We start from the raw sequence: 22,310 nt of genomic DNA on the forward strand, positions 1-22,310 counted from the left end.
AGTTTGGACACACCTTCTCATTCAACTACTTTGAAGAATCTAAAATCTAAAACATATTCTGGTTTGTTGAGCATCTGTTTGTTTACCACATCATTCCATATGTGTTCCTTCATAGTTTGGATGTCTTCAATATTAATCTACAATGTAGAAAAAAATTAAAATAAAGAAAAACCATTGAATGAGAAGGTGTGTCCAAACTTTCGACTGGTACTGTATAGCTGTCAATCTTACCAACAATGTTTCTTAAACGAGGCATAATAAGACCTCACCAAGGCCATTTATTTTGAAGATAATCACAGGAAGTCACATGGGTTTTGTTGGACTTGACAGCGCTTTAGGTCATGTCGAGAAATGCCACTCTTTGTTAAGTAAAGTGGCGAGAAATCTTGCTCCAAAACAAGATTCATTTCATTAGATGGTCATTACCACCACACCTGCAGACATCTGCCACAGCAGGTTAAAGTGAAGGGTCGCAGTTGGCTAGCACGACTACTTATTGCGCTAGCGTGTTAGCGTGTGAGCTAACAACAGCTGCAGCTCGGGAGAATGTCGCTCCACGGCAAAAGAAAAGAGATCTACAAATACGAGGCACCATGGACGGTGTATGCGATGAACTGGAGCGTGCGGCCGGACAAACGCTTTCGCCTGGCACTCGGGAGCTTTGTGGAGGAATACAACAACAAGGTGCGTAGTGTGGTTGTGGTCCCCATGGCCATTCATGGCGAGCTAATGCTAATGCTAGTTGTCCCTGCGCAGCACCAAGCCATCAAATCAGTCTTGTTTTGTTGTTATTCCACAATGACACACAAGTACATTTGTAGATATGCTGCAGGCATGTCGTTGTGTCTGTGACAGCACTGTCCCACAGCAACACCATATATATAACTAAGGCTATTTCTAACCCTCGTTGTCATGTAAACAGTAATCCAGCTCTTCTTGAAATAACAGCTGATGTGTGTTTTGCTCGTGTCCAGGTCCAGCTGGTGGGTCTGGAAGAAGAGAGCTCCGAGTTCGTCTGCAGGAATACTTTTGACCACCCTTACCCCACAACCAAGATCATGTGGATCCCGGACACTAAGGGGGTGTACCCGGACCTGCTGGCCACCAGTGGGGACTACCTGCGCATCTGGAGGGTAGGGCGTTTGCTCTTACATGAGAAGTCTGGTGATATATCTGTTGTGTGCATGCTAATCAGATTCCATGGAAAGGTCAAAAACAAACAATGCATTGTTTCTGGTAACAAGTATTGTTTGTGCAGCCAAAGCCTGATGTGTTATTCATCTGTGCCATGGATGAGACCAAACTTTATTCAGCCGAGGGGAATTGTTTTGCTGCAGTACAGTGTAAGAAAGAGTGCAAATATTGAATATCAAATGGAAATCGATAAATCCAAAATATACAGCTCCATTGTTATAGAGCATACAGTACCAGTCAAAGGTTTGGACACACCTTCTCATTCAATGGTTTCTCTTTATTTTTATTTTTTCTACATTGTAGATTAATATTGTGGACATCCAAACTATGAAGGAACACATATGGAATTATGTGGTAAACAAACAAATGCTCAACAAACCAGAATGTTTTATATTTTAGATTCTTCAAAGTAGTTGAATGAGAAGGTGTGTCCAAACTTTTGCCTGGTACTGTATATCGGTGAGCGACCTTTACCCCTTAACTGTCTGGCCATGTGAACTACAGTGTCTGTCAATTATTAATAATTTTCAACTGTAGTTTAATCACAAACTAGTCAGTGCTGTGTGGGTGACATCCGTTTGTTTACTGCTTTAGCTTGGCCAGTTGGCAGCTGTGAAATGCTCACATTGACATGAACATAGTACTTGTTTGGCAAAGTCTCCTCACTGCACCATTCTTTTGGATTTATCTACAGGTCAGCGACACAGAAACACGTCTCGAATGTTTGCTGAACAACAACAAGAACTCCGACTTCTGTGCTCCCCTCACATCCTTTGACTGGAATGAAGTTGACCCTAATCTGCTGGGTAAGGAATCCACTATCTAATACAAAGTCAAAGGGATATCAATTGGTCTTTATTGCACCTTCATTTGTAAAGTTTAACATGTTGATTTCATCCTGCAGGTACTTCAAGCATTGACACCACTTGCACTATCTGGGGGTTGGAGACCGGTCAGGTGTTAGGACGAGTAAACCTGGTGTCTGGGCACGTGAAGACCCAGCTGATTGCTCATGACAAAGAGGTGTGTGGCTGTCTGTGCTGTAAAATGACACCCCATGTGTACACAGACCAAAAGAATATCTCAATCAATGTCTTCATGTATCTGTGCAGGTGTATGACATCGCGTTCAGCCGTGCAGGAGGTGGTAGAGACATGTTTGCCTCTGTGGGAGCCGATGGATCCGTCCGCATGTTTGACCTCCGGCACCTGGAGCACAGTACCATCATCTATGAAGACCCCCAGCACCACCCGCTGCTCCGCCTTTGCTGGAACAAGCAGGACCCCAACTACTTGGCTACAATGGCCATGGACGGCATGGAGGTCAGTCTGCTGTAGATTATTTCAGCCTGTTGGTAGCCTTGTTTCTGTCCACCTTTTCTGCATTGAAATTGTAATATTGGTGAGCCAAAGAAGCTTTTTTTTATTAATTCGTAAAAGGATTATGTTGTTATTTCTGACTGAAAGGAACCCTTTCTAGATCCATAAGCATAAAGAAACATGAAATATGTTTAATGACCCTTAACCAATGTTTCCCATTCATATTTTGTTTGATAGGTGGTCATCCTGGATGTACGCGTGCCTTGCACTCCGGTGGCTCGGCTGAACAATCATCGCGCTTGTGTCAACGGCATTGCCTGGGCCCCCCACTCGTCATGTCACATCTGTACTGCAGGTAAAGGCACCTTCAGATTGTGGGATATAGGAGGTAAAAAAAAGATGCTTGCAAAGCAAGCCTTTTTTTAAATTTCACATTTCTTTGACAATTGTTTACTGTGTATCTGTAATCAGCTGCATTTTCCTGCTTTCTCAGTCCAAAATAGCTCTCTAAATGTTCTCTTTGTCTTATTTTCTCAGCCGACGACCACCAGGCTCTGATCTGGGACATCCAGCAGATGCCACGAGCCATTGAGGATCCCATCCTAGCCTACACTGCTGAAGGGGAGATAAACAATGTGCAATGGGCATCCACGCAGCCGGACTGGATCGCCATCTGCTACAACAACTGCTTAGAGATTCTCCGTGTCTAAAAAAAAAAACACAAACACTTGTATGAAGAAGAGAAGCTCCTTCTTGTTTCAGATTTGGACTCGATTTTTAGTCTTCGTCCCACTGCTTTCAAGACAAGGATGAGGCCACGAAAAACTTTCTGAACGTGTTTGGAGTATCGCACACCTACCCAACAATAACCTGGTTTGGTCCTATGTCTTTACTCCATTGTTCTTCTATCAAACTTATTAAGCTCTTATTTATTTTGCTCACAAGGTAGCGTTCTGGAGCTTTGAACTCTGAGCAGCAGTCTATGAAAACACAAATTTTATACTTCTTGGTGTCATTTCAGCCAGCTGTGAGATTATCATGGAGGGTTTGGCTGTTGTGTGCTTCATCTTTGAGTTGTAAAGATTGATACAAACTGGTGAAAGTGTGCCGAAGGTGACCTCTCTCGGAATATGTGGGAGCCGTCTTTTGGACTAATACCATATTATTGATGATTCACAGGTCAACACACCATGCACTTGTTTACCCATGTAAGATTTTTCAAACAGGTGGTTGTCCAGTATCCTCACTCCAAATGATCGAGGTTCAAACTTGTGACCTATGAAACTTTTATAAATTTTCAGACAACCTGAGAGGGATTCGTAATGTCACACAAGTGGCGTCGAGCATCATATGGTGTGTTTCAGTCTGGCTGGTGACGCCGTGAGGCAGCCGTGTACAGCAACAATCAGAACCTGCCAGCGCAATGTCGTTCGGCCCTTTGAACTCCCTACTTATTCTCTTTATTTATAGAAGATTGTGCTTTGAAAGCTGCAATTTCTTTGTGTTTAGAGTGAGTTGTGAAAAATGGGAGGAGCGTGGAACAACTTCCTGACAGTCTGCCTATCTTTTTGCTGTTTCCAATAATAAAAAGGGTCACGTCCTTGTAGCATGCCATTACAAGGCAACAAATGTACATAAATATAAATATATCAACTAGAGATGTTGGTAAGACAAGTGTTCATGTTGTAGCTTTTTCATAAAGTTTATTATTGAATTTGCTCAAATAAATCTTATTCCTCCATGTCCTAGGAACAAACTTGATGTAATGCTTTGTGAGTACGTTGGTGATGTGAGTACGTTTAAGAGTGTCGTTTTATTTCCCAGGTTTGACAGGTTGTGTGCGTGTTTCCCATTAATTTCATCCCCAAGTTTCTGCTATAAATCAAAGGGTAATCACTTTCAAATGAATACCTCATTCCATTGGTGAAAGAAAAGACCAGATCCTTTACTTGTAAAAGTACTCCATTACAAGTAAAAGTCCTGCATTTAAAATCCTAAGTAAAAGTATAATATTATGATCAACATAATGTAAAAAGTAAAGAGAGCTCATTCTTTATATTTGGCCCCTGTGACTAACATATTGTCACATATTGCATTGTGAGATAGTAAATACAGATTTTTTCTGGCTTGCTGAGACAAAGCTAGTTTTGGCTACTTCACATACACTGATGGAGTTAACATGTCCAGTCAGGCCCCCTAAAGGGACACAAGATAAATCTAAAGTTGTGACATCATTAATAGCAAAGTTTTGGATTCACGTAATGATTACTTTCAGTTAGAAATATTGAATGATTTTACATTTTAGGGCTACAAGCACATTTGAGGACAAATCTATTTTTGGTTAACTGCGAATAATTTAGTAGTTCTCAACCATCCAAAAAGGTTGATAACTACTGGTTTAATCATTAACAGGGAATTGTATTTCATAAAATTATATTCTTTTAATGTAGAATCTTAATCTGAAAAGTAATTACTGCCAATTAAAATATGTGAACCAATTTATTTAATCAAAAAACGGAAACTCACTGTTTAATAAACAGTGAGTTTCCATTTTGGGCTTAGCACAATCAAAGCAGTTTTCACAGTGGAGTCTTTCTTACAAAGCTTCTTTACCTCAGAGATGTTGGTAGTCTTCCTAGCATGGACTGCTCTCTTCCGGACCTTCCACAACATTTCTGTTGGAATAAGGTCTGGACTCGCACCCAGACCAGACTTGACCCACCTTTTGTTGAGCTTTAGTTTATGAGCAGACACCCTGCCATTGTCCTGTAGAGTTTGGTGGTAAAATCCAGAATCCACAGGTCCATCTATGATTGCAGACCACCCTGGTCCTCAGGCACCAAACTCCTTAGAAATGTTTTTGTAACCTATTCCAGCTTGGTGGCCATCATCAACTTTTTGTACTAGCTCCACTAAACCCTCTTCTGATTGAGGCACAGCACATTTTGAATGTGAAGACCCAACTTTACATCTTTTCAATCAGGCAGCAACCGCTAAACTCAAACCTGATTGTATTCCCATTGATTGAAACACCTGACTCCAATTACCCCTTTAAATGAATGACTACCCTAGAAGTTCACATAGGTTTCCTAAAAAGACATTTACTGTTGGATAGTTTTGCTAAATATATGAATGAATAAGAATTATTTTGTATTATGTTTTTTTTACTGAATCTTCCTGAATGAAGATCTGATCCCATTTTAGGTCACATTTATGTCAAAATATGGAAAATTTGACAGGCTTCATTAACTTTCTTCATTTAATTTAATGTCTAACAAAGCATCATATTTTAGGGGCTTGGTATAGGTTTTCCAAATCTTAAGCTACAAAGAAAAAAGCAACATTTAATTGCATATATCCTGATTAGAAGTACAATATTTCAAGCTAAAAAGTTGTAGAAGTAAGCAGAAGTCTAAAGTAGCATACCATTTATATACTTCATAATTGTACTAAAGTACAGTGTTTGAGTAAATATTTTTTGTTACTTTACACCAGTGGTTCTCAAATGGGGGTACGTGTACCCCTGGGGGTACGTGAAGGCACTCCAGGGGGTACGTGAGATTGTTAAAAAATATATTTAAAATTAGCATCCATTCAAAAATCCTTTAAAAATAGTTATTTAATAAATATTCAATAAAGTGTAAGTTCATAAACTGAATTTAATGCAACAATGCAATCGTCAGTGTTGCCAGTTTAATAAATCAGACACTGATGGCAGAGCGCTTAGTATTACATCTTTTTTTCAACCAAAAATGCTTTGCGCTGGTTAGGGGGTACTTGGCTAAAAAAGTATTTCACTGGGGGTACATCACTGAAAAAAGGTTGAGAACCACTGCTTTACACCATCGTTTCTTCTGCACTGTATGTGACATATCTGTTGGTGCGCCTTGTATCCCTGGGCATTGTTGAGTGATCTGGAAAAATAAAAAAAGTGTTTCGGACTCCCGTTGTAACTCTGCAGTGTGTCTTTAATCTAAAAAAAGATAAATAACAGGAATTTGTGCTTCAAGAACCATTATACAGAATTATAAATGCTTTAAAAGTCATTACAATCGCCTTGTGGTTGGAAATCATCTTAACAAAGGGTGCCTTGAGGCGTCATATCTGTGTGTGTATTTGATTGACATTTACCATCCACTTCACATCACTCTGCAGTTTTTCCTTTTACCTGTTTTCAGCATCACAGTGTAGAGAACAAGTCCTCTAATGTTGGCACTTTCAGATAAACACATCAGATACATTATGAAACCATGAAAAAGAGTTGAACAGAGCAGATGCACGGACACAGAAACAGGGAAACCAAGCAAAGCGGCCATGATCAAAACAAAACTGTGAGAGCTACGTGTAAATGTACAAGAAAGTATTACGCTTTTTCTGTTCTGGTGGCTGTGTATGTTGTTATTCTTTCAGATGATCAAATGACAAGTGTGTTTATTTATGTCTAAATGTCAGAGCATGAAATATGAGCTGAAAATTGCACTTTTTCATGTGCTTCTCCAACACGGCCTTGAATCCTTCAGTTTGATGGACTACTACAGCATGCCTTTTGATATTTTTCTGAACATTTTGAAAACTAAGACAAAAAAAAGTGTGTTTCTAACTTATAACACTCATAGTTTATTACATTTACTAGATGTATTGTTCTTTAGACCCATACATCTCTAATATTAGGGAAATAAATTCAATTTCAAATGAATGATTACATTTCTCTAAGCTCAGTCTAATTGTGCAATTCTTATACAAAGTGAATGCAGATAATTCTTTACTTGTGAAACACATTAATAGTCCTTTACATTTCACCTCTCCTTAAAGAAACCTTGTTTTGGGATCCAGCGACTGCATGACGCATGTATATGTTGTATGTCTTTACTGTCCACACGTTTCACAGTTTGCCCACCCTGCTGGGCAGGAATAATCTCTTCTTTGCACAGGAGCTCAGGTGTGAAGGAACGCTGGAGCACAAAACCACGGCAGCGTGTGAGGGCGCCGTAGAGTCTGTACGTAAGAAACAGGAGGCACTCCGAACCCTCAGTGACGTGGAAGGCAAGGCGTCCCACGCCCTACAGCAGCATCTGAACAGGACAGATAAGGTTTGAAGGGAGGAAAAGGGAAGTAACAGAGTGGGGGACATCTGGCTGTCCTGTCCAAAGAACCAGTGTTTGTTATCGGTATTCTAGCTGCCTGGCAAGACAGGGTTGGAGACATGCCTCTGGATCTCCTGCATCTCTGTGGGGGTCTCCAGGTGCTCAGGGAGGGAGGGGAAGCGCTGGCTGACACATAGCAGTCCAGGAAGCTCTTGGCCCCCTGAAAATTTAGGACTTGTGAGGTCCACAGAGGGCAGATGTGGTGGGTCGGCGTCGGGCGAGATGGACACTGTGTCATCAGAGGCCACAGTGAGATGGATCCCGCTGGACAGGGAGTCCTTGTCTTTGTGGTTGAAGTCAGAGTCTGGACTCTGGAAAGAGAGAGAGGGATATGTCGTTTTGCTGCTTACACTTGTTTTTTAATTCTTCACAGTTCCTTTTGTTTGTACGCCCTCTGGCGTTTAGGGGAGAATAATGCAAAGAACAGCGCATTAATACCTTTGAGCATGCTCGGAGCTTGTGCACCATCTGGGATTCTCGTGCTATGCTGCCAAGCTGGAGTACAAACAAAGCTTAAGCCTCATGCCTAATTCACCCTACCTGATATTAGCTATCTAGATTTTCCATTTGCAGACAGTTTTTGGAGCTCCCTGACAAAAAAGCAGCACATCAGAGGCTAACTGCTGTTGGCTCCTGCTCGCAAATTGGCTTTGAGCACTATGTGTAAACAGTTCAAAGACGCATGGCAGACACATGATGGGGAGTCTGTCAGGGAACTGCAGCCAATGTGACCGAGGGAAACCTCACGGAGGAGCTGCCTCTAGCAATCGGAGCTTTACTACATGTGTTGCATATGAAACAGGGACCAACGTTGTTGTTGCACTGAGGTTCTTAGATGTTTGTATGAATAAACACAACACATAACATGCTGACTGATCTACATAGGGGAAATAATAAAGACATGTGGAAATGACGGCATTAACAACCATGACTACGCACGTGTCATTTGTTACATGTTTTCGTGACAAAACAGAATTTGGTGAAAGTTCTTGTAGTGTGTGAGCTGTCAGTCATGTAGTGTGAAAACGGACATCCAGCCTCCCAGTCACAAGAAAGGAAGTGGTGTAGTGGGAACAGTACAGCAATCTGATGACTTTAAAAGTCTTGCAGTGGGCCTCAGACCTCAGTGTTCAAAGGAATACTTCAAATTTTGTTCCTAAAATGTCACTCTATTACTTTAATTTGCAAATATGAATTGTTTGACGTCACTGGAATAACAATTATGATGATGAAAAAATGAATTCTCACATAGCAACTAAAACGTTATAACTATGTATGGAAGTAAACTGAACACAACACCTGCAGGAGTGAGGCAGTGCTGTCGATCTGTACAGGCTGGACCGGAGGGACCGTGTGGATTGTGGGTGCCCCTGTGCCGTACAGGGTAGTGGGGGGAGGGGGGAGGGCCGGGGGACACAGCGCTGTAGGCCGGAGGCACCGGAGCCATCTGCCTCTGGAGGAGCTGCAGGATCACATTGATGTCTGCTGTCATACGAGTCTCCAGCCTTGGCAGGACAAAAAAACACATCAGGAAATGATTCTCACGATCAGAAAACACCCAAGTTTCTGTTCATGTTTTGATGGTGGATGTAACACGTCATCTTCTTTTTATGAGTCCTCTCATCTGCTTTTTCAAAAACATCCACTAGGTTGCTCTGTTGATCTCTTTACAACATCTCTCTCTCCCTCCTACGCATATATGAGGACAGGCTGGTATACAGGAAGCACATACAGTGGGTACGGAAAGTATTTAGACCCCTTTAAATTTTTCACTCTTTGTTTCATTGCAGCCATTTGCTAAAATCGAAAAAGTTCATTTTTTTTCGCATTAATGTACACTCAGCAACCCATCTCGACAGAAAAAAACAGAAATGTGGAAATTTTTGCAAATTTATTAAAAAAGAAAAACTGAAATATCACATGGTCATAAGTATTCAGACCCTTTGCTGTGACACTCATATTTAACTCACCTGCTGTCCATTTCTTCTGATCCTCCTTAAGATGGTTCTACTCCTTCATTGGAGTCCAGCTGTGTTTAATTAAACTGATTGGACTTGATTAGGAAAGGCACACACCTGTCTATAAGACCTTACAGCTCACAGTGCATGTCAGAACAAATGAGAATCATGAGGTCGAAGGAACTGCCCAAGGAGCTCAGAGACAGAATTGTGGCAAGGCACAGATCTGGCCAAGGTTACAAAAGAATTTCTGCAGCACTCAAGGTTCCTAAGAGCACAGTGGCCTCCATAATCCTTAAATGGAAGAAGTATGGGATGACCAGAACTCTTCCTAGACCTGGCCGTCCAGCCAAACTGAGCAATCGTGGGAGAAGAGCCTTGGTGAGAGAGGTAAAGAAGAACCCAAAGATCACTGTGGCTGAGCTCCAGAGATGCAGTAGGGAGATGGGAGAAAGTTCCACAAAGTCAACTATCACTGCAGCCCTCCACCAGTCGGGGCTTTATGGCAGAGTGGCCCGACGGAAGCCTCTCCTCAGTGCAAGACATATGAAAGCCCGCATAGAGTTTGCCAAAAAACACATGGAGGACTCCCAAACTATGAGAAATAAGATTCTCTGGTCTGATGAGACCAAGATTGAACTTTTGGCGTTAATTCTAAGCGGTATGTGTGGAGAAAACCAGGCACTGCTCATCACCTGCCCAATACAATCCCAACAGTGAAACATGGTGGTGGCAGCATCATGCTATGGGGGTGTTTTTCAGCTGCAGGGACAGGACGACTGGTTGCAATTGAAGGAAAGATGAATGCGGCCAAGTACAGAGATATCCTGGAAGAAAACCTCCTCCAGAGTGCTCAGGACCTCAGACTGGGCCGAAGGTTCACCTTCCAACAAGACAATGACCCGAAGCACACAGCTAAAATAACAAAGGAGTGGCTTCGGAACAAGTCTGTGACCATTCTTGACTGGCCCAGCCAGAGCCCTGACCTAAACCCAATTGAGCATCTCTGGAGAGACCTGAAAATGGCTGTCCACCAACATTCACCATCCAACCTGACAGAACTGGAGAGGATCTGCAAGGAAGAATGGCAGAGGATCCCCAAATCCAGGTGTGAGAAACTTGTTGCATCATTCCCAAGAAGACTCATGGCTGTACTAGCTCAAAAGGGTGCTTCTACTCAATACTGAGCAAAGGGTCTGAATACTTATGACCATGTGATATTTCAGTTTTTCTTTTTTAATAAATTTGCAAAAATTTCCACATCTGTTTTTTTCTGTCAAGATGGGTTGCTGAGTGTACATTAATGCGAAAAAAAATGAACTTTTTCGATTTTAGCAAATGGCTGCAATGAAACAAAGAGTGAAAAATTTAAAGGGGTCTGAATACTTTCTGTACACTGCTGACTTTACAGAAAATTTCAGTCTAACCTTTGACCCTTTTCTTATCTTAATTTGTCCTTCCCTTCCCTGTTCTCTCTCCTCCCTTTCTCTCATACTTATTCATCTCACATTAACACCATACTAGGAATCGCTATGCAAACACAGCAGAAGGGAAAGGGAGGTGCTTTCAGAAACACAATTGTGACGTAAAAGTAAATATTGGCTTTTGAATGATAGGAAAAAATTCAACACCTGGCAAGGTTATTCACAGAAGGGGGTATAGCTCAGTGGTAGAGCATTTGACTGCAGATCAAGAGGTCCCCGGTTCAAATCCGGGTGCCCCCTCTTTATTTTCAGTCACAACATTAACATGACATCACCTCACCGATTTAACTGGGACTGCAGCAGCTCCAGTCTGGACTCCAGCTCACTGGGCCGATGTTCAGCGCAGGGTGGTGGGTGGAAACTGGCCCTGACTGAAGACTGTCGTCTCTGACTCTCTGAGAACTGACTGGCTCTGCGGTCTGGCCAGTAGCTATACAGACCTGACATGCTGATTGGGGCTGCTGCTGTGAGGAAGAACAAGATCCTTGGTTTGTTTATTTTTTAAACACCCTATTTTTAATTTTTTCCATAAAATCTTATAACATGTGGGCAAAATAGACAATCTAGGAGAACCAGTATGTTCACACAGTCGGGTGGGAGTTATCAGTGAGGGCAGTGCAAAGCAGAAGCTGTGAGCTAACCAGATGGGCACGCTCACATACATTAACCGATCGAGGTTCAAACTTGTGACCTATGAAACTTGTGACCTATGAAACTTTTATAAATTTTCAGACAACCTGAGAGGGATTCGTAATGTCACACAAGTGGCGTCGAGCATCATATGGTGTGTTTCAGTTTGGCTGGTGACGCTGTGAGGCAGCCGTGTACAGCAACAATCAGAACCTGCCAGCGCAATGTCGTTCGGCCCTTTGAACTCCCTACTTATTCTCTTTATTTGTAGAAGATTGTGCTTTGAAAGCTGCAATTTCTTTGTGTTTAGAGTGAGTTGTGAAAAATGGGAGGAGCGTGGAACAACTTCCTGACAGAGTCTGCCTATCTTTTTGCTGTTTCCAATAATAAAAAGGGTCACGTCCTTGTAGCATGCCATTACAAGGCAACAAATGTACATAAATATAAATATATCAACTAGAGATGTTGGTAAGACAAGTGTTCATGTTGTAGCTTTTTCATAAAGTTTATTATTGAATTTGCTCAAATAAATCTTATTCCTCCATGTCCTAGGAACAAACTTGATGTAATGCTTTGTGAGTACGTTGGTGATGTGAGTACGTTTAAGAGTGTCGTTTTATTTCCCAGGTTTGACAGGTTGTGTGCGTGTTTGTCCCATTAATTTCATCCCCAAGTTTCTGCTATAAATCAAAGGGTAATCACTTTCAAATGAATACCTCATTCCATTGGTGAAAGAAAAGACCAGATCCTTTACTTGTAAAAGTAATCCATTACAAGTAAAAGTACTGCATTTAAAATCCTAAGTAAAAGTACAATATTATGATCAACATAATGTAAAAAGTAAAGAGAGCTCATTCTTTATATTTGGCCCCTGTGACTAACATATTGTCACATATTGCATTGTGAGATAGTAAATACAGATTTTTTCTGGCTTGCTGAGACAAAGCTAGTTTTGGCTACTTCACATACACTGATGGAGTTAACATGTCCAGTCAGGCCCCCTAAAGGGACACAAGATAAATCTAAAGTTGTGACATCATTAATAGCAAAGTTTTGGATTCACGTAATGATTACTTTCAGTTAGAAATATTGAATGATTTTACATTTTAGGGCTACAAGCACATTTGAGGACAAATCTATTTTTGGTTAACTGCGAATAATTTAGTAGTTCTCAACCATCCAAAAAGGTTGATAACTACTGGTTTAATCGTTAACAGGGAATTGTATTTCATAAAATTATATTCTTTTAATGTAGAATCTTAATCTGAAAAGTAATTACTGCCAATTAAAATATGTGAACCAATTTATTTAATCAAAAGACAAAAAACGGAAACTCACTGTTTAATAAACAGTGAGTTTCCGTTTTTGGGCTTAGCACAATCAAAGCAGTTTTCACAGTGGAGTCTTTCTTACAAAGCTTCTTTACCTCAGAGATGTTGGTAGTCTTCCTAGCATGGACTGCTCTCTTCCGGACCTTCCACAACATTTCTGTTGGAATAAGGTCTGGACTCGCACCCAGACCAGACTTGACCCACCTTTTGTTGAGCTTTAGTTTATGAGCGGACACCCTGCCATTGTCCTGTAGAGTTTGGTGGTAAAATCCAGAATCCACAGGTCCATCTATGATTGCAGACCACCCTGGTCCTCAGGCACCAAACTCCTTAGAAATGTTTTTGTAACCTATTCCAGCTTGGTGGCCATCATCAACTTTTTGTACTAGCTCCACTAAACCCTCTTCTGATTGAGGCACAGCACATTTTGAATGTGAAGACCCAACTTTACATCTTTTCAATCAGGCAGCAACCGCTAAACTCAAACCTGATTGTATTCCCATTGATTGAAACACCTGACTCCAATTACCCCTTTAAATGAATGACTACCCTAGAAGTTCACATAGGTTTCCTACAAAGACATTTACTGTTGGATAGTTTTGCTAAATATATGAATGAATAAGAATAATTTTGTATTATGTTTTTTTTACTGAATCTTCCTGAATGAAGATCTGATCCCATGTTAGGTCACATTTATGTCAAAATACGGAAAGTTTGACAGGCTTCATTAACTTTCTTCATTTAATTTAATGTCTAACAAAGCATCATATTTTAGGGGCTTGGTATAGGTTTTCCAAATCTTAAGCTACAAAGAAAAAAGCAACATTTAATTGCATATATCCTGGTTAGAAGTACAATATTTCAAGCTAAAAAGTTGTAGAAGTAAGCAGAAGTCTAAAGTAGCATACCATTTATATACTTCAGAATTGTACTAAAGTACAGTGTTTGAGTAAATATTTTTTGTTACTTTACACCAGTGGTTCTCAAATGGGGGTACGTGTACCCCTGGGGGTACGTGAAGGCACTCCAGGGGGTACGTGAGATTGTTAAAAAATATATTTAAAATTAGCATCCATTCAAAAATCCTTTAAAAATAGTTATTTAATAAATATTCAATAAAATATAAGTGTAAGTTCATAAACTGAATTTAATGCAACAATGCAATCGTCAGTGTTGCCAGTTTAATAAATCAGACACTGATGGCAGAGCGCTTAGTATTACATCTTTTTTTCAACCATAAATGCTTTGCGCTGGTGAGGGGGTACTTGGCTAAAAAAGGTATTTCACAGGGGGTACATCACTGAAAAAAGGTTGAGAACCACTGTGTTAGAGCATCAGTTTTTGAAGATGATGATGAATTGTAAGATGCTGTGTCAGGACAGCACAAAGCTCCTTGAGCTCAATGCCTTGCTCAAGGACACCTTAAAAACCAGGACAAAGTAAAAAACTAAATGAAAACAATCTGTCAGGATGCAGCACGGTCCTCTGGGAAGTGTCGCCAGTGGTTCAGTGCACAATGCCCCTTTAAGACTTAGGATTTGGGATGAGGAATTTATGAAAGCTGCAAAGTTTATCCATCTTTCCCTTCGCTATGAAACATATTTAGTAAAACTAGAACAACGACACCCAGCCCTGTTTAATTAGCCAATCAACATGATGCTGGTTTACATTATTTGTTGAGCTGATCGTTTGACATGGATCTTGGTTCTGACTTTTTTATTTTTTTTTTTTTTTTTTTTTACTTACTCAACAGTGTTTTTATTAAGGGATATCTGCAGTGCACGAGGCAAACAGCTGGGAAGTTGCTTGAATTCAAAACTATGTATTGCAATGTAAATAAAAAAAGTCTGTTTCTGCCTAATTTCAGACATAAATTACCTTCAGCTAATCATATTTGGACTAAATCAAAAGCAGCTTGAACAAGTCCAATTTGTAGTTATCATATGTCCTGTATGACTGAGTATCTTCATGCATTCAGGCCACTCTTGTAATGTTAGCTTTGAATTTTAATGCCAGGGTGAAAGTTGAGTCAGAATGCTACTTATTCTGCATATTTCAGTGTGCTGAGGTGGGTTGTACCCAGTGGGATGGCTCACTGTTTACAGTCTGGCACTCCTTTGCTTCCATGGAGATGAAATCAGATGCTGTCATTTGCCTTGACAACAAGATGAAGTGCCTCGTGTGTCCACCTGAGCAGCATGATTATTTATTCAACAAACCGTGTGCTGATTTCAGGAGATCTTGATTTTTAGGGTGTGATTTGTTGGATCAAGTGCTTATTTCAATAGATTCTTTAGGACCTATGTTTTTATTGGGCTGAACGAAATATAGCGATTTAAAAAAATGAGTGCTTCAGGTGGTAATTTTTGAAGATGAGGGCTGTTTTCTAGGTCAAAACAAATCTGGGTGCTGCAGTCTGTAAAAAAGGAAACTGTGAGCCATTTCCTGCTAACAGTGACACTGAAAGTCCCACCATATAACATATTACTTCGATGAGTGTACTATGGCAATGAAGCCACACATTTGAAAACATTCCCACTGGCACATTCTGAGGGAACCTGAACATGTAAAATGGAGCATTGCAAAGATGGGAGGTTGTGACCTCATTACAGAGTCTCCTTCTAGGCCTCTTCCCCTGTCCCCTCTCTGTCTTGGTATGGGAGGATTTCCTGTTCATTTGCATCAAGTTCTTTTCATCATCATAAGCACGTGTCACCGTCAGCAGCAGGTCCTCACCAAAAGGTCCTGCTCCGGGGTACATCTTATCGAGATACTTAAGCTGGACATCGACTGGACCATCCTGAAACACCCTCACTTCTTCCATCCTCATCCTTCCTCCTGCATGCTCACAACTAGTATGCTGCCTCTTAGGATGTTGGGCCTCCTCATGCTCATGTTTTCACTGTGTGGTGAGTGATATTGACTCTTTGCAGGAGCTGTGTGTGGGTCTTAAATGTGCCACTTTATTCTGTTCTGGGGCTATAAAACAAAGGTCAAAAACTGGGGTAGTTTCTCGCTTGCTTATAGGTTCAATAGCTCCATGTCCTACCAGTGATGGTGACGAGTAAAACAAAGTGAAAATTGTGTATTAACTAGTCCGAAAAATAGAAAACTGTTAACCGATTTACTTATTTGAATAATTACTTAAATTGTTTACTGACAGATTAAGTAACTTCAACTCAATCTCAGTGATTATGTGTTTATCTAACTTGTTAACTTAATACGTTTGAGTATAACCAATTGAAGTTATTATATGAAGTTAGTCAACAATTTTCTGACTTTTTTGTTTAAATATTTTATACAGGTACTGTTAAGGATAAATTGGAAAACGTGACGTGTGTAGTAGCCTTAGACTTTTTTAAATAATTAAGTGAAATAGATTTTTTAAAAAGCGTGACTTTTTAAAACGTAAGTAACACTTTGAGATATGAGGCAGCTGTGGTGAAAAAACCGCTGCGATATATCCATCAGTTGACTTGTGGGTGGAGTCCATTTTGAATTTTAGCAGGTTAACTATAGTCCTGGCTGCATGGATGGTTTTCAGATAGTATAGAAATGCAAATACTGCCTGTAAAGTTTAAATCTTTGAAATCCCCAAACAAGGTGCCTCTCACTATCCCACTGCAAACCTTTTATCATACAATTAATCTTAGTTTTTCATTTTTAAGATTAAGACCAACCCATCTCTCCATCATGGCCCTCGTGTTTTTTTTTCATTGAGCAAAGGTGAAGTGAAAAAAAAACCCCAAAACTGAAGTTTGTATGAATACAGATCTGTGGCGCAGCGCTGTTATAACTAGAAACAGTACTATGAGCTACGATACAGCCCTACACAGTTCTAAGTAAAAGTGGCATGCATTGGCAATTTTAGCCACCGGAGTGCAGCAAAGTCCACTTTTAAAGTTCAATAAAAGCGTTCCTTTCCATTGTTTACCAACAGATGCAGAAAGCAGATGCCCCACTGAGGTCACCCTGGATCCGCCCGAGGTTCTGGCAGAATATGGAACCTTAGTGCAGGTCAACTGTTCCAGTGCAGGAAAGGAGCATGATGGGATGAACTGGAGGGTTGGAGACACAGACCATCCAATAGAATATGACAATTACTATGTATTACAGTTATTGAATTTGTCAGACTTCTTTGTAACGGCAGAATGCAGAATAAAGTGGAATGAAACTCATGAATGCAGCCAAGGCCTTAAAATAAATGTATACAGTAAGTTTCAGTTTCAAACAAAATGTATCTAATGGAAAAAAAAAAAAATGCAAAAACAATAATCTATATTTAATTTTTGTTTTGAAAGAGAATCCAGAGGCAGTCACCCTGTTTCAATCAACATATGGAGCTGCGTTGGAATCGACATATTACGAGATGCAGTGTGATGTCGATGATGTTGCTCCTATTCATAACCTGACTCTGAGGTGGTACAAAAACAATGAGACCATCAAGACAGACTATTTCACCAACATAACCAAAAGACCAGTAAGCGAGTCCTCCAATCTGACAGTATCTTTAAACAGAGGAGAAAAGGAAGCTCAGTTTAGATGTGAGGCTCAGCTGGACTTTGGGGGACATGCATCACAACCACCTGTTACTTCAAACGTATACACTCTTTCTGCGCACTGTGAGTAAACATTGCTGTTTCCAGATTGTTTCCAGATTGGTACTTTTCTCAAGGTCGTCCTCTATGATGTAACAATTTGAATGAATAAAAAGCCTTTTGTTTGCCCCTTCAGATGCTCCTGTGCTCAAGAACAAAACGGAAGACGTCTATCTGAGTGAGGGTGAATATGCCATCCTGAACTGTGGAGCTGAGGGGGACCCTGCTCCTGGCTTCCGTTGGTCACGTGATGGGGTGAATTTAATGGATCGCACCAATGAGCTCAACATAAGTACAGCAACTAGCGCAATTTACAACTGTACAGCTACCAATTATCGGGGAAGCACAACTAAGCAAATCCGTGTCCATGTGGAAAACCCCACCCCTGTGCCATCAACACCAGAAAGTAGGCTCCTTTACATTCCGCTTAGACATGGAATATGTATCACTAGTATCTGTGTTGATCAACTTTCTATCTCCCCTTATTGTGCACCCAAATGAAGCTCTGATTGATTATGCTTACTTTTGAATGGCAGGTTGCCCCATAGTACTGATACCTGCTGAAATCGTGGTGAGATTTGGAGATCCAACCTCAGCTACCTGCAATGCATCAACCAAGGATCTTACATTAATGGGCTGGGAAGCCACAAAGGGGAGCAAGGCGACTAATGAAAGAGTAATCACCTGGACAGTTGAAAAAGTGGACAGCTGGGACGAACAACCTTTGTGCTACATTAATGTGAAAGAAATGCAGTGCAAAAAGTCGCTAAACATCATTCTATATAGTGAGTACAAGTACTAAACATTACATTCTGTCTGCTAAGTGATGATTCTTTATTGTACACTAACTCTGCCACTTCTTTTTTTTTACTGATGATTTTCCCTCGCTTTATTTGCAGAGACTCCAGATAATGTGTTAGTCTCTGCGATGGATCCAGGCCCGATGGTGGAGGGCAGAGAGTACCGGCTAAATTGTTTCATCACCAATGTGGCTCCTCTGGAGAAGCTCAAACTGATTTGGTACCGCGGCGATGAAACTATGCTCTCACGAGTGTTTAGCAGCACCACGAACACCCCAACAAATGTGTCCTTTGACTTGGAAGTCACTCCCAACAGAGCTGACAACAGAGCACATTTCAGATGCGCGGCTGAGCTACACCTTGGACCAAATGGACCAGCGCTTGTCCCAACTGTAACTTCATCACCTTACGAGGCCGTTGTGCACTGTGAGTTGTCCACTTATCTATTTATTTTGGTAATTTTTTTTTCACAGAAAGTGTCTATTGTTTTGTTCACAGGGAAAATAAGGGGTTTAAGATTATAGCATTTCTTCTTCTCGTCTCTCCACAGATGCCCCTGTGTTCAACGGAAGTAACAGTGAGGAGGAGGTGAACGTGATCTCGGGTGACAACGTGACCTTAGACTGCAGTGCTGATGGCAACCCTCATCCTGAGATCACCTGGAAGTCCAGCGCTGCGTTGAATGTGATGGTGACCACCAGGGGGCGCCAGAAGAGTATCATTGTCACAGAAGCCACGTCGACCAATGCTGGTTCTTACGTCTGTGTTGCCAGGAATGAAGTTGGGATTGTGGTTAAAACTGTCAAACTGGTGGTGAAAGGTATCAATATTGACCTTGTGCAGAACACTTAAGAAATGTATACAGTGAAGTGGTAACTGATGTAGGCATACACAAGTAAACACAGTAAATTATGGCATAAAGAAGTGACTTTAAATTCATGTTTTTAAAAAAAAAATCTTGTTTGTCTTACAAATTGGCCCCAACACAAAGCAATGGGTGGAACAGTAATTTGGTGGTTTCTGATTCTGTTGATCATCGTCCTCATCCTCATCCTCGGCTTCTATGTCCACCGCTGGAAAAGACGAGGAAGATATACTTTTGTCCCAAATGAAGCCAATCAGGATCCAGGTATCCCTATGACTCCCCAGACTAACGGGGTCTAAGTTTAGGATACTCAGCATGCTACTTTCTGAATCAATCAGCCTGGAGAATGAAAACTTAACCAGGTCCTTTGTCCTGCATGACAATAATCACATGTAAATATTGAATTTACATTTTATGTTTGGTATGGTACGATTTTAGAATGACATCAGCAAAGACTGATGTAAAAATAACTAATTAGGAGCAGTGGGTTTGCCAAGATGTGCTACTGACAAAGAAGGTGCATTTAAACATCTAACCTAGCTTTTTTTCAAATTCTTAATACAGTTACACGGTAGCCTGTGTTAATGTGTTGTATGTGTATGTGGAAACTGTGTATAAGCTACTTTGTGATCATCTTTGCATTGTAGTTCTCTTGAAATGTTGGTCACATTAAAGTAACATCTTTGTACAGCTACATACTAAACTCTCATGACTGATTTTTTTAAAAGAGTCCTAATTTCAGATAAATAATTCAGTAATTAAAAAGTCAGTTAAGTCAGTTGTTAGTACGGGAACAAGCTTTATTCATGTTTTGTCAGTCAGTGTGTTAGAGCAGTGGTTCTCAAGTGGGGGTACGTGTACCCCTGGGGGCAGGGGCGCCGCTAGGGATTTTGGGCCCCATGAAAAGAATCTTTACAGGGCCCCCAACACAGCGGCAAAATTTTTTGATGCTATTTTACATACAATTATGCATTTTAATGGTATTTTTGACTATCATTACCATATTTGTGAAAGAAGAACAGCATGACAGTTGACATGTACAGTAGGGGAAGAACTGAGCACTCTGAATACAATGGAATTCATTTTGAGTCATTTATTTGCTGCACCACTGATTCTTAAATTGGAAATAAACTCTTCCATGAAAAAATAGCAATTATAATCAGTGGAGAGAAAAAATCTCAGCAAAAACAAAAACGCCATCAGAATACAAAATGGCCATATATGATTTCTCATCATTTAAGTAGAACTTAATATATGAAAGAATGGCAAATATATATATAATATAACGTTGCCGACTGAGTCAAGCTTCCTTTTGCAACCTTTCAATCACTGGTCCTTGCTCAACTCTTCTCACCAAAAGCCCAACGCCGAGCCTTCTCATGTGCAAAATCACTTATCAGGTCTTTGAAGTCCAGCTTTCTAGCCAACTGACTCTCAATTGACAGCATGGCAAGACTGCAAAGTCTTTCCTGAGACATTGTGGACCTCAAATAGTTTTTTTATCATTTTTAGTTTACTGAACGCTCTCTCACCACCAGCAACAGTAACTGGCAGGGTGCAAAATATGCGCAAGGCGATGCACACTTCTCCAAAGATGCTTTGCAGCTGCAGCTTACAAATTGCATAATGTCAAGACTAGGTGCGCTACTGGCTGCAGCTGATCCAGTCGGACTGAACCATTTTACGTAAATAGAGGGGGGAAGGGGGGGGGGCCCTGCAGGGGTTGATGCTTCCAAAACAAATAAAGGAATTGTTACCAGGACATGGAAAATAAAACATGTGTGATTATATGTTAGTTAATAACTTAGTGTCATTATTTTTTCTGTATTATAATTTCATCATCATTAGGGGCCTCTCTGGGCCCCCCTCCATCATGGGCCCCTAGAATCCGTCTCCTTTACCCCCCTTTTCGGCGCCCCTGCCTGGGGGTACGTGAAGGCACTCCAGGGGGTACGTGAGATTGTTAAAAAATATATTTAAAATTAGCATCCATTCAAAAATCAATTAAAGTTATTTAATAAATATTCAATAAAATATAAGTGTAAGTTCATAAACTGAATTTAATGCAACAATGCAATCGTCAGTGTTGCCAGTTTAATAAATCAGACACTGATGGCAGAGCGTTTAGTATTACATCTTTTTTCAACCAAAAATGCTTTGCGCTGGTTAGGGGGTACTTGGCTAAAAAAGTATTTCACTGGGGGTACATCACTGAAAAAAGGTTGAGAACCACTGCTTTACACCATTGTTTCTTCTGCACTGTATGTGACATATCTGTTGGTGCGCCTTGTATCCCTGGGCATTGTTGAGTGATCTGGAAAAATAAAAAAAGTGTTTCGGACTCCCGTTGTAACTCTGCAGTGTGTCTTTAATCTAAAAAAAGATAAATAACAGGAATTTGTGCTTCAAGAACCATTATACAGAATTATAAATGCTTTAAAAGTCATTACAATCGCCTTGTGGTTGGAACCGGAAATCATCTTAACAAAGGGTGCCTTGAGGCGTCATATCTGTGTGTGTATTTGATTGACATTTACCATCCACTTCACATCACTCTGCAGTTTTTCCTTTTACCTGTTTTCAGCATCACAGTGTAGAGAACAAGTCCTCTAATGTTGGCACTTTCAGATAAACACATCAGGTACATTATGAAACCATGAAAAAGAGTTGAACAGAGCAGATGCACGGACACAGAAACAGGGGAAACCAAGCAAAGCGGCCATGATCAAAACAAAACTGTGAGAGCTACGTGTAAATGTACAAGAAAGTATTACGCTTTTTTCTGTTCTGGTGGCTGTGTATGTTGTTATTCTTTCAGATGATCAAATGACAAGTGTGTTTATTTATGTCTAAATGTCAGAGCATGAAATATGAGCTGAAAATTGCACTTTTTCATGTGCTTCTCCAACACGGCCTTGAATCCTTCAGTTTGATGGACAGCTACAGCATGCCTTTTGATATTTTTCTGAACATTTTGAAAACTAAGA

The 22,310-nt window shown here is 40.6% G+C and overlaps 2 protein-coding genes and 1 non-coding gene across 4 annotated transcripts; all 3 read left to right on the forward strand.

Annotated features, from left to right (window-relative positions):
• The first annotated feature begins 302 nt into the window (after nt 1-302).
• Nucleotides 303-4,261, forward strand: dcaf7 (ddb1 and cul4 associated factor 7). Of its 2 annotated transcripts, none has more exons than XM_054608336.1 (7): nt 303-684; nt 975-1,133; nt 1,889-2,000; nt 2,099-2,217; nt 2,307-2,516; nt 2,751-2,901; nt 3,051-4,261. In XM_054608336.1, exons 1-7 carry the CDS (start codon nt 547-549, stop codon nt 3,221-3,223), a joined length of 1,062 nt encoding a protein of 353 aa, XP_054464311.1. In that variant the 5' UTR covers nt 303-546; the 3' UTR covers nt 3,224-4,261. The 2 variants fall into 2 exon arrangements, with proteins under 2 accessions (XP_054464311.1, XP_054464312.1); XM_054608337.1 differs by having other exon boundaries at nt 2,751-2,868.
• Nucleotides 4,262-11,267: 7,006 nt separating this feature from the next.
• trnac-gca (transfer RNA cysteine (anticodon GCA)) lies at nt 11,268-11,339 on the forward strand. Its single transcript has one exon. It is a non-coding gene; the product is annotated as a tRNA-Cys (tRNA).
• Nucleotides 11,340-15,647: 4,308 nt separating this feature from the next.
• On the forward strand, nt 15,648-20,032 carry LOC129098338 (vascular cell adhesion protein 1-like). The gene is made up of 6 exons (XM_054607335.1): nt 15,648-15,969; nt 17,362-17,682; nt 17,795-18,064; nt 18,195-18,443; nt 18,558-18,884; nt 19,009-20,032. The coding sequence occupies exons 1-6, from the start codon at nt 15,648-15,650 to the stop codon at nt 19,308-19,310; spliced, it is 1,791 nt and encodes a 596-aa protein (XP_054463310.1). The 3' UTR covers nt 19,311-20,032.
• Nucleotides 20,033-22,310: the final 2,278 nt, after the last annotated feature.

The sequence above is a fragment of the Anoplopoma fimbria genome, chromosome 11, assembly GCF_027596085.1.
Source record: "Anoplopoma fimbria isolate UVic2021 breed Golden Eagle Sablefish chromosome 11, Afim_UVic_2022, whole genome shotgun sequence".
Taxonomy (NCBI): domain Eukaryota; kingdom Metazoa; phylum Chordata; class Actinopteri; order Perciformes; family Anoplopomatidae; genus Anoplopoma; species Anoplopoma fimbria.

Excerpts from the sequence above, each read along its gene's own strand:
- dcaf7 (XM_054608336.1), top strand. The coding sequence starts at position 547 with ATGTCGCTCCACGGCAAAAGAAAAGAGATCTACAAATACGAGGCACCA. Across the intron at positions 685-974 it reads TGGAGGAATACAACAACAAG|GTCCAGCTGGTGGGTCTGGA; the intron begins GTGCGTAGTGTG and ends GCTCGTGTCCAG. Across the intron at positions 2,902-3,050 it reads CAGATTGTGGGATATAGGAG|CCGACGACCACCAGGCTCTG; the intron begins GTAAAAAAAAGA and ends TTATTTTCTCAG.
- LOC129098338 (XM_054607335.1), top strand. The coding sequence starts at position 15,648 with ATGGGAGGTTGTGACCTCATTACAGAGTCTCCTTCTAGGCCTCTTCCC. Across the intron at positions 15,970-17,361 it reads GCTCATGTTTTCACTGTGTG|AGAATCCAGAGGCAGTCACC; the intron begins GTGAGTGATATT and ends TTGTTTTGAAAG. Across the intron at positions 18,885-19,008 it reads TTACGAGGCCGTTGTGCACT|ATGCCCCTGTGTTCAACGGA; the intron begins GTGAGTTGTCCA and ends GTCTCTCCACAG.